At 38.1% G+C, this 12,064-nt stretch overlaps 1 protein-coding gene across 1 annotated transcript in view; it reads left to right on the forward strand.

Moving 5' to 3' along the window:
* The window catches only part of NUBPL (nucleotide binding protein-like), a 32,271-nt gene extending 20,662 nt beyond the window's left edge, over positions 1-11,609 (forward strand). The window contains exons 4-5 of the mRNA XM_009083410.1: positions 1,893-1,975; positions 11,547-11,609. Coding sequence (XP_009081658.1) covers positions 1,893-1,975; positions 11,547-11,609 — 146 coding nt within the window. The remainder of the gene's footprint in view (positions 1-1,892; positions 1,976-11,546) is intronic.
* The last annotated feature ends 455 nt before the right edge of the window (positions 11,610-12,064 follow it).

The raw sequence follows: 12,064 nt of genomic DNA on the forward strand, positions 1-12,064 counted from the left end.
AAAGTTTGATGGCCATAACTGTGACCAGAAAGCTACACCACTGGTACTCATAATGCTGAGATATTAATTTCTGTCTGTTCCATCCTGACCTTTGCATTTCCTAACTTTTTTAACTCTATCTGATGGCTGGCCAGCAACAATGACTATCAGATTTTTAAAATTCTATTTGTTTTTACTTCCTGCAATAAATTCATATTATTCTCTTCCTTTGCAGTCAGAAGTAATTGTTAATATCAGAAAAATGTACGATGACAAGTTCCCATCGTATTCTGTAGTGAAGATTAGTGCAAAAGTTTTATCTTCCTCAAACCCTTATCACCCAAAAAGCTATGCAGATGGCTTTGATGTTGTTATGGTTCTACTTAAACTATAAAATTTGGATTTTTTAAAATTAAGACTGTGTTTTGTTCTGTCTTCTGACTGCACTTTTGTTCATATGGGTCCTGTTGAGCTCTTGTAGTACCAGCACATCTTTGTAGGCATGGGGAAGAGAGAGGCTGCCATTTTGTAATTATCTCAGATTGTTATTAAGCTGATAGTGAATAAGTATTTTTTCATTAACGAAATATCATTAGGAAAAAAGTGAAGGTTAGTCCCTGCATAAAGTAATGGTAGGAAGTGAATATCCAGGAGGTTTACAAAGTTACTATTGTTCCATTAAGGATGTTTATGGTTAAAAAAACTTTAAAAGACCTCTCCAAATATTTTTTATGAATAAATGAAGAGACATTTATGCCTAAATTTATTAGTGACTGACACAAATAAGAAACAATTAAATTTGAAGGAAATGGACTGTAATCATCATAAGTTATAAACTGAAGTTCTTCAAAGATTCAGCACACTAATCATGGAGCCACAGCTTTTGTGTTTGCTATTTGTTTGTTTTGTTTGTATTCCTGCTTGCTTTGGGTTTTGGTTTTTATCTCTTAATTTTTGTCAATTTTCATACAGTTTTCTTTAACTTTTCTTTTTCTGAACACATTGAACCTCATCAATTTACACTGGCCTTCGCTTGAGTTAAATAAATGTTGCTAAAGTGTATGAATTAAACTGATAGAGTTTCCAAGATCAGTCAGGATTGAATAACGGTAGGATATTCTGTTTGCATCAATCCATAATGTAAAATGTAGCTGTGGCCTCCATTAAAAGAAAGTTGGTCTTCACTTCATAATGATCGGTGTAGCAGTGAACTAAACACAGGAACTTCCAAGTTTTTTGTAGTGCTGAAATCTGTGTTTTTCAGAATGGAGTAGTGCCGCTAATTGATTCTCCTTTAGAATGTTCCTTTCCTCTCTCACAGTTCCCTGCTTGTTATAAAAGCAGAATATAAAGAAGATTTCAGTTGAAAAGAAGAATGAACTGAGTAGTTGTCCACCTTTGAATTGGATCCAAGGCCTAATAAGGACAATAACAAATGCTATTATTTAGAAATTAAATATTCAAAGAAGCCTTTGAACAGTGATAAAAATCTTAAAACAGGACTGAAAAGAATATACAATGAGGAGATAGGCTGAACAGTAAGTTGCAGGATGAGCATTTGCCTAACACTCAGGCTATTTATTTAATGTATGCAAAATAATTTGTATCTTAGCCTGTGTTTTCCTGTTTATTTGAGGCAAAAAGCCCTGCCTTCTCTAATAACTGACTACAAAGCATGTTCCTTCGTATTCAGAGAATAAAAAAATTCCAAAATATGTTTGGCATTAATTGTTATGGACGTAAAGAAACTTACTGCAGCCAATTTAATTTTAAATGCTAATTTTTGGAGGTTGAGTAATTCATAGAGTATACTGAACTGGAATTTGATTTCAAGTTGCATTAGGACTATTTTAAAGAAATATTTAAGAAATATACAGTCTTCACTTATGTATATCTTGGTATTTTTGATGCAGGAGACATTCCACTGCAGGTCAATATACGGGAGACGTGTGATTCGGGACAGCCTGTTGTGATCTCGCAGCCTCAAAGTGATGCTGTAAGTCTGGGGCACTGCACTTAAAACTGCAGAAAGTCTTGCTCCCAAAGCGAACAGAGAGTGCTTCTTGTTACTGCTGTTTGAAAAGAAATGTGTATCTGAATGGAACAGAAGGAAATAAAATAAAAGAAGGTAGTAGCATTAAGTAACTCAGGCCCTGGATTTTGGAATGCTGGTCATCCGTTCTGCTTCTGTGGGTTTGGTTTTGTTTAATTAGTCTGAACCATTCAGAAAAGCAAAGATTTGATCCAGCTCCTGGCATGCCAAGAAGAGGAAGGTCAGGGTCAAGCCTCGTGAGACCTTCCAGCTAATGTAGGTCCTCTAAAACTGTCAGTTGAGCTTTTGGTAGCTGAGCCTGGAAACTATCAAAGTGTCCTATCCAAAGATGTTTGGAACAAAACCTGTGTATTGTCAGTACCTGGGGAAGTGCAGCAATTTACACACAAGAGGAAATGGATTTTTCAATGTATTTACCATAACATTTTATTGCCAATGGAAAATAAGAGTTGGTGAGAGTCAAATATACAAGTTTAAAGAAAGGCACTTGTACATACAGAACTTCATTAATGCTGATAGAGTAAGATTTTCCTGTCTGGTATTTTCTTCTGCCTCTGCTGGAGTTTGCCTGCCAGGCTCTGTTGGGCAGGGTCTTGTGCACAATATATGACATGATCCAGCCTCACTATTGACTGCAGCTTAGATATTATAGTGAAAAAAGTGATTAATGCTGATATTAGATGGTAGAATCAATTCGAGATATGATTGCTAGGCACATGCTGAAATACTCATTTTCCTTCCCAGTATTTTAAAAGAAAAAAAAAAGGAGGAGGAGATTAACATTGTTAATCCAGTGTTACTAACATACTGATTGGGATTCTGGAGGGACAGTGACAGTCTTAAACTTGTAATACATCATTTTGTTTTGAAAGATAAGCAGCAGCACTATGGCATGTTGATTTCTAATGGAGTACAGTATTTTGCTAGTCTTGGGCAAGGCCCATGCTGTGGAGTAATGTAGTGATCCTGAGTCAAGATCCTTGTGAAAAGGAATCATTATAATCCATGTAGTAGTTTCTCTCTGGAAAGTTTGATCAGCATTGTGAAGGTTTGAATTGATGCATGGCTTTGGTCAAAGTTGAGATAAAACAGCTGAGCAAACTAAGATGGAAGGCTCACAGCTCGCAGTATCTGAAATCTGTAATAACCCAAAGTCTGTGGATTGCTCGACTATCGATCTAAGAATTCAGACATGTAGGATAACATTCTGAAAATAAAAGAAGACAAGAAAGTCTGTTGTGTTGCCATCTGTTCCTCCTTGAACTATGTTCTTGATAACGAAGGGAAGGGTTATAATCACTGTTTGTGGCAATTAAGTTAAATGTGAAGAGGAATAAAGATGGAAAATATGTGTGACTCTGGGGAAAACTCTTAATATTCTTCTCTGCCATTGTGTCTGTGTGATAATAATTCTCCTTGGAGAATGAGGGTTTTTAAAATGTCACTAATCTCTACAGAATGAAAAAGAATTTCCTTTTATCCCTGGTTTGCTTCTCATTTTAAAGACAGAAAATTATTATTGTTCTTTTATATTTTGAAAGAAAAAAATAAATTCTTAGCACATAACTGGTGGTGGGAGAGGTCATATAAGGCCAGATTCTAATCTTCAATACATGACACTCATCACCATGTTTCTCAAATAAACTAAAATTGTGGCTATTCATGCATGAACAATCACAATTTTCCACATAGAGAACAATGCTGAAATTATCTCTGTTCCTGTCCTTTAAATGTGCAAGGGATTTTCATACAAAATTTTGTGCTGATTTTATTAGGACACACTTACAAATCAAATACAGAATCATAGACCTGAAATAATATCTAGCAGATTCAAACAGTAGGGAACAAGGATGGTGATTGACTTCTTAGAAACCCAGCATGTTGTCACACCTTCTAAGATCTGCCAAACCTATAATAAAGGATGTTTCTAAAATACGTTGGCTAATACTTTTTTTGCTTACACACCTGCCATGGGGTTCAACTTGCCTTGCTGATAGATGAAAGTATAGCTCTGACTCTACACTAGAATTTCAAAATGTGTAAGCAAACTTGTCTGATTTCATTATTTTAAAGCTTAGATGTAGTTGATGGAAAAGGGGTTTCCTTTTCACAAATGACAAGGAAATTACAACTAAAACCAGAAAATTACTTGTAAAATTGTGCATCAGTTAACTTAGAAAATTCTTCCTCAGGGAAGGCACAGAATACACAAGGCTCTGCTACTTATGGAAAGGGCTGACAATGTAGCTAAAGGATATGAGGGCTTAATGGCTGGAGTTTTCTTCTGGTGAAGCTTGAGGCAGTCCTCAGGGAGAAATAAACAGTGCTGGTAAAATTATTTTGCTCTTGGTATAACATTGCCTACATTAGTGTTTCTGTCAGCTTAGTTGTTTAAATTGTGGCTTTTTCTTGATACTCTTCAGTGACAAAACTTTGTTATGTGCTGTAGAAATGGAATAATGCTGCACTTGCTTGCCAGCCTAATGCAGCAGTTGGGAATGACCCAAAATTCTCTACAAGAAGCTAATAATTTCTTAGTTTAATCAACAGTGAGGACTTACCAGAACCTTCTGAATTGAGCATTTTTCTGCTCCATCAGGCTGTGGAGGTGGATTGGCTGACTAGGGCTTCATTTTTCTGGTCGTCCAAATGTACGAGAGAGTCACTAGATAGCAAAAGCTAGTTAAGGAAAATCAGGAGTGCTGCTAAAATACTAGATTATAGGGAAATAAATGAGAGGAAAGGGTAGAATAGGGAAAACAAAAGAGGAATTGCCGAAACCAAGTGAAATTGATTATGCTCAGATGTAGGGGAACCTCCTATGGACCAGGAGAAGGAACCAGCAGCAAAACAGGTGTTTGGGAGAGGCATCCTGAAACTTGCAGATAAGAGGACTAGAAACACAGTGAGAGAAATAGAACACGTTTAGTTGCAGTGGAGTCATTCTTTCACCAAATGAGTTGTTTAAATGCCCAATGAATTCTCTGTCAGCACTGAGGGAAAAGGTAAGTAGAGGTTCCTAAGACCTCTTCCATTTGTGAGCACAAAACCTAGAGACATATGGGGCAGTTGGTGGTTATCTTGTGAGGATTTCCTGCTTCACAGCCTTAATGGCACAGTGGATTTTTTAATACCTTGCTAGAATAGATGGGCTATCTGTGACCATCAGGCACCAAGCTCCCATCTGTCTCAAGACTGAAGAAGCAACTCAAACAAGTGCAAGACACATTTGCTCTACCACTGTGTCCATTCACATCCTAAAAGCCAGGGAATCATGTTGGGATAGACATTTCAGGGAAGAGACATGCTGGAGGCTGAGGCAAACAGTAGATGTTGTGTCTCATCATCTTGTCTTGGGAATTAGGTGATTAAAAAAAAAAAGTTGTGGAGGAGAGATGATACACCTCTAAAGTTCAACAGGGATAATGTATTCAAGACAGCAGAGAAGTCATGAAAGAATGAAATTTAGATTTCACCTTCTTGCCCTTATGCATTATTAAAGAGATAGTGACACCTCATGACAAAGTATAAAGAGAATGACTACTGTTAGGAAAAAAACCCAAACAAATTCCAGGAAACTCATAATGGTCAGTTAGTTTCTTAGTTTTTTTCTTGCCACGTGTTATGGAAAGCATTTGGAATCTATTAAGGAAAAATACTGTTCCATAAAAATCAGAGTGTGTTGGGAAAGCAGGGGAAGGTGAAAGGGAGCAAACCCGGTGAATCATATACAGCTTAAAAGTGTTGGGTCCCCAGATTGCACAGCCTTTTACAGATATGCACAAACTTACGTGCAGTATGGTGAGGAATGTATGACTTGAGTAGAAGAGCTAAACTTGTCCTGGAGCAAGGAAACCATGACCTGTGGCTGAAAAACATGCTGGGTGTTATGCTATCCAGCTTGTGATAAAGACTAGTGTATGATGCAGACCTCACATACTTCTTGAGGGAGGTTCTGGTACTGTCTAGCTCATATATAACAATGTGAAATATATTCATCCCTCTTGCAGATTTCATGTATTCATATATATTGGTGAAGGATTTTGAGTCCAGTAAATTGCACACAGATCTATAAGGGGAGAGAAAAAGCCCATTCAGGTGGAAAGCAGGCACACAAGGCATCAGCAGTCTGATGTAACAGAGGAAAGTAAATCTGGTTAAAAATCCCTTTTTCAATTAAATCAGAATGCTATAGACCTATGGTATCATCCAAAGAGACAGCTGAAATTTGTATTCAGAAACACTTTTTCTGTAGAACTCTATGAAGGGGTGATCTGTAAATAGGATGAAAATGTACAGCCTTTTAGAGCTTGCACAAAATTGTTGGAGAAAAATTGGAGTACTGGTAGCAAATAATCATGGAATCATATTTGGTGTTGTTTAGTGGTCATCAATAATTCCATTTAAAGAGTGATCACTCCAGGGTGTGATATTTTTGAAAGAAAAGGAAGGCTGCATGATACGATTTATAATATGCCGTATCATCAAAGCTTTCTTTGAGTGATCACAGTAAAATTTGGTATGTGCAGGTTCAAATCCTTCATTCAGGGCGTAGATAGTACAATCAGACCCTCATTTATGGTTCTCTCTGCTGAAGAAAATGCCAAGTGGTAGGATAGTCTGTTTGAAGGACTTTATTATACTGCATTTGAATTTCGCTGGTCTACTTAACCATGTTTTCTGGCAGGATGTCTTTAGATGTCTGTAGTGGCACCTGAGTGATGTACATGCATAATGGCACCTATTACTGAGCTGTGGCTTCCTCAGAGGATGGCTTGGCTGTTGCAACTGCTGATATATAGGATTATTTTTTAGATTTGTTTCATAAATCCAGCTTACTTTCTCCTCCATTTCATGTTATAATGTATGGATTGACTTTTATTGTCTCATTAAGTCTCCTTTTCTGGGCTGGTACTTCATTGCAGTTTGGCAGGAGTTGCCAGTACGTGCAAAGAAGAATCTTACAGCAGACCTGCCCAGAGGAGGACAGAGTAGGAAAGGCTCTGGGCCTTTCAGCAGCAAACAAGAATTTCTCTGGGTGGATATGAAGCGTTTAACTGTACTGGAAGCTCAATTAAAGCTGTGTTTATCATCATGCTTTTAGTGCCTTCTGAGTTGACCACAGTAAAATACTGACATAGGAGGGCAACTTCAGTCATGCACTGAAGGTTGGAGTTTTGTCAAAGTAACAAGCAATTTCCATGGAGATTAAAGCTATTTAAAAATCTGATTGAACTGGAAAATGGACTGTGGTTGAGTAGAGAGTGCTAATAAGAACAAAAGCTATGAACTATGATTATTTTCATATAGATGGTAGCTAAGTCTAGTATTTGTCCTTGTGATAGTCACTATTTGAATAGTTGCTCACATGGCTGCTCATTTCCTTTAACAATGAATAGAGTATAAGCCTTAACAGCTCAGTTGAGCAGATTTTAATTCCTTTTCCTTCTTTATGGAGTCTCATAATCAGAAATAGAAGTTAGAAATCATGTCAGTACTGGGATTTATACTCCGTGGTGTACTAGGCCTGCAGCCCAGTAATGGGATCAGTATGCTTTTTCTGCTGAAGTTGTTTGTGTGCAGTGGTTTGGGTAAAGGCAAATGTGATGTCAGCTCCTACCAGTTTTGATTTTGTAAATTGAGTTCTGTGTTTGTGTGGCCACTGCACCATGGACTGGAAGCCACTGTAGTGAGCTGTTTACAGGCTAAGATCTGTACTACAGTGGAAGGCAAACCAGCAGGTTAAGCCAAGCCAATCCTATCCATGAGAACAGGGTAGAGTCAGCTATGACCTGTACACTCTGTTTGCTGTAATCTTAGCAGTGATGCATACTTCCCTCACGGGTAAGAGTTTTAGGGAGAATGAAATGCTGTAACTGAAAGGCTTATATTTCTCTAGGATTACTGTAGAGCTTAATTAGATGAGCTAATAAAAACTCTTTCAGTTTAAATCTACCCCATGTCTATTATCCCATGGCAGAGTAATGAATCAGGATGTTCTGATTATTTAGGCTAAGTAGGACTTTTCAGTCCATTTCCTGGTGAACTTCAGTACAAGTTCTCTGTTTCCTACTCCATGATCTATGCTGTCATTAGTCACTTCATCATCTGCTGTGCCCTTGAGGTTCTAAGGAGAACTGTGTGCTTCTGGCAGTGTTTGTACCAGTGTCTGAGAGGTGAACAGTGTCTCACATGGCTGTTACCCAGCTCCTTCAACTCTAGAATGTCACCTTCCACCTCTACCTGCTTTCGTCCCAGTGCTCAGACCCCATCTAGGCAGTGTTCATAATAAACAAGTCTGGTCTGTTTTTAGGGCATTCTGTCTTCCTGTGCACTTCTTCATCCTCTTGAAGCAGGGAGAATGATAACTGATATGTTATTGTTAAATACAAAGTTGTCCATCTGCAAAAAAATGTTTTTCAGAAAGAGTTTATAAACCATTCCTTTAGAGCTTTCAAACATAAAGGGGAAAAATGACCCATGAAGTTTGCTTTTATGCTATTAAAATGAAAATGATTGTGAGTGATGAATAAGAACTCCTCCTTTACTTTTTCTCCTCTGGCTTTCCACCTAGAAAGGAAATAATAAACCCTGTCCATATTCAGTTGCAACCCATCTTCTTTTGCTTAGCAGAGATGGAGTAAACAGCCGAACTGAGTTCTGCTCACTGTCTAGAGATGCCACATTGAAAAGATCATGAGTAGGAGAAACTTTCCAATGCATGTCGAGTTGTTTCTATGTAATGCATAGTGACAATCACCAAGATTCCATTTAGACCTTTCAGTTATGTTGATTGATAGACAGATTCTCACTCATACCTAAATGATTTGTTCAAAGGTAGGAAACTAAGGCTTGAAAGAGTTGATTTTTGTCAAAGCCAGGTTACTGGTAGAGTTCTTTAAGGACATGTATGAGATACTGCTCTGTTCCACAGACCAAGTAGTGGTCTAGGAAAACAAAAAAAGGATACTTAACAGGTAAGATCAATTGCTGATAATACTAGCATGCTGGCTAGAGAGAGTTGCACCAGGAACCTTCTGTTGCAAAGCAGCAGATCAGCTGTGTGACAAATGAGAGCCAGCGTACGCTGAGAAATTGTTGCTCAGACACTCATTAACAACATCTTGGGGGATAAAAATCTTAAATTTACTGGACTCTTGACACAGGGTAACATTTATACAAGCAATCAAGTTCCCCAAGCAAGGTATCTGACTTCTCTCTGGATGGTTATGGAAGTCTGTGTTCCAAGGTCCCTTGCCACTGTTATCTTTGGCTGAATCAAATGAGACTCCTTGAACTGCTGTTTAGCTCAGTTTTAAGAATGCAGCTACTCCATGGTCCTGTATGTCTAATAGAGAATATGCATGATCCTTTGCTGATTATTAGCTTGATTTGTGTACAAAACATCTCCTTTTAACTATGCACAAAAACACTGGCCTGTGTTACTATTCCTGCACTGGCAGGAACAATTTTTATGGGGGATATATAATTCTGTGTACAATTTGGTCAGCTCTGAGCAGGCAAACAACCTGGACAGTCTCTAGAAGGGACCAGATATTTCATGAAGGTTGTTAATTGACTCATTAAAACACGTGAATTGATCTGTGCAAAGTGGGAGCTGCCTGTGGGACTGTTCAAAGTAGTTCAGAATTCCCACCTGGAGCGCTCCTAGACCAATTAGTCAAATACTTAACTGCAAATGCAGCTTGACTTCAGTCAATCACCTTATTTCAAGTTAGTCCATTATCTTGTCTAGGTGGGTGACTGGCTGGGGAGTAGCTGGGTCACCCAGAGAATTAACAGCTAAGCGAGGCGAGTGTTGTGCACTGGCTGTGTCACCCAAACACACCACACTTGTACCCAGAGAGGTTTGAATTTCATGCTTGTGAATTCAGTTCTGCTGCATACGAGAGAAAACAACTCTGTCTTACAAACTCAGAAAATTATGTGGCTTTAATTTGAAGGTGATGTGAGCATTGAGACTATGAGGCACTGAGGCTGGGAGTGCTAGAAGAGAAAACACTACAAGCCAGGAGCAATCCCTAGAAAAGAGGAGACGTGAGCAGTGTGTGGCCTGCAAAAGGTTGACACCTTGTTCATACCAGTGACAGCAGGTGCTAGTGGCTTTGCTGTGTCAGACAGACCTTCCCTTCCTGCCCCTTAAGCTCTGGCCTCTGGCATGTGTCCATTTCTTTGCTGTTTTAAAGGCTCATAATGGATCCAAGCTCTAATTGATGGTTAGAGCTATCTAAGAGTGCTGCAGGAGACACCAAAGTTCAGTGCGTACAGATTATTGTGGAGATTTCTTCTAGTAAAACAGGGAAGGTTGTCAGCTCTGTATGCAGACTTATTTGAGCAGATGAAGAAGTAGGTTGGCCACAATCTAAAAGAGTAGGATCAAGCTGAAGTAGGGGATTTTGCTGTGTACTAGACAGACACAGAATGTGATGTACCAGCTGGAAACTGAAGCATGACAAATTCAAGTTATAGACGAGGTGTACAATTTTAACAATGGAAATAACCTCTGGAACAATGTACAATGCATGTACACACATGCACAAAGATATTATTTTAGTTAAAAATCCTTATATCAAGATACCAGGGATTTTTGAAAGACCCGTTCTATTTTGACTACAAGTTGTTGAGCTTGGTGCAGGCATTATTTGGTTTAATTTTGTGATTTGCTCTGTGGTGGACTTTGTGGTGTTATGTCTCTTGACGTTAAATTTATTAATTCATGATGTCAGACTGATTATGGTCCTGGCTGTGTTGTGGGTTTTAGAGATGTTAACAAAAGTATCTTCCATGGGTTGTTCTCCCATAGTCCTGCAGTTCTGTGCTATTGTGCCCTCCAACTGATGGTGTCTGGCCAGATGCCACAGGTTGGTGTGAAAGGGAGATTTAGCTGTGTGGATTCTAGTGTTGTGGAATTAGTTCTTTCCAATGCCCACTTCAGTCTTTTGGAAAGCCTTTTTTTGAAAATATATTAATTTTACATGTCTGAATAGGAAACTCTGAAGTGTAGTCTAGTGTGTAATGAATTAATTCTCTCAAAAAAAATTGGTTTTGGACTGTTGTTGCTTTCTCTGATTCTTCTGCTCTATCCTATGGACAGTAGTACATCTTGGTCTTCAGGATGAGGGAAATTTATAATTAATAGTACCTATGAGACTAAAGAGTCTACTTCCTATTCAACACTTCTCTTCCAGAAGACTATTGACTGCTGTTTAAGACAGATTGTTCAGTCAAGTTCTATTCTTAGAACAATACCCAAGCTAAATTTTGCAAAGTCCCTCCTAAGATTTTTTAGTAATGCTTCTTTTATTTTTTGTATTAATGCATCATTTTTCCTAATGATGCATTAATTAGCCTAGCACAGGCTAAATTGACCCATTTTTTTAAACATGTTTGTTTTTCTTTGAAGGTGTATGAACAAGCAGATACCTAACGAGACGTAAAATATTCCTTTTTATAGAAAATGAAAGGTACTAAATATGTGTTTCTGTTTTTACAGGCTAAAGCCTATCTGAAGATAGCTAAGGAAATAGTAAGAAGACTGCCAGTACCTCCTGCTTGAAATATTTACCACTGAAACTTTTCAAAAAAGTGATCTGTGGTGCAACCAATGCAGAAGAGTCCTGCTACTAATTATGTGGAGGCCAAGTTTTCATTCTAAGAACTTCTTTAGGATCTAATTTCCGAGTGGTTAAATTATGATTGTGTTATTTACTGTTTTTCAAATCATTGTTTGGCCATGTCCAAATAGATCGATGTATGCAAACGATGATAGACAATATGTGACTGCTGAATCAAAACACCATCAAGCAAGAAGGAACGACACCCAGTTTTCACATGTGGCTTATTTTAAGGTCAAGAATTAAAACCAGCCTCTCCAGTCAAGCAGAATGATGAGAGGGATGCCAAGGCATAAATCCTACTTGAAAAAATACATTTTTAATATTCTTAATTTCAGCTTTGTACATGGTTAGCTATCAAACTGGCCCTAAGTTCTGCAAGGTTTTAAGAAACAAA

The sequence above is a fragment of the Acanthisitta chloris genome, unplaced genomic scaffold, assembly GCF_000695815.1.
Source record: "Acanthisitta chloris isolate BGI_N310 unplaced genomic scaffold, ASM69581v1 scaffold6111, whole genome shotgun sequence".
Lineage (NCBI taxonomy): Eukaryota > Metazoa > Chordata > Aves > Passeriformes > Acanthisittidae > Acanthisitta > Acanthisitta chloris.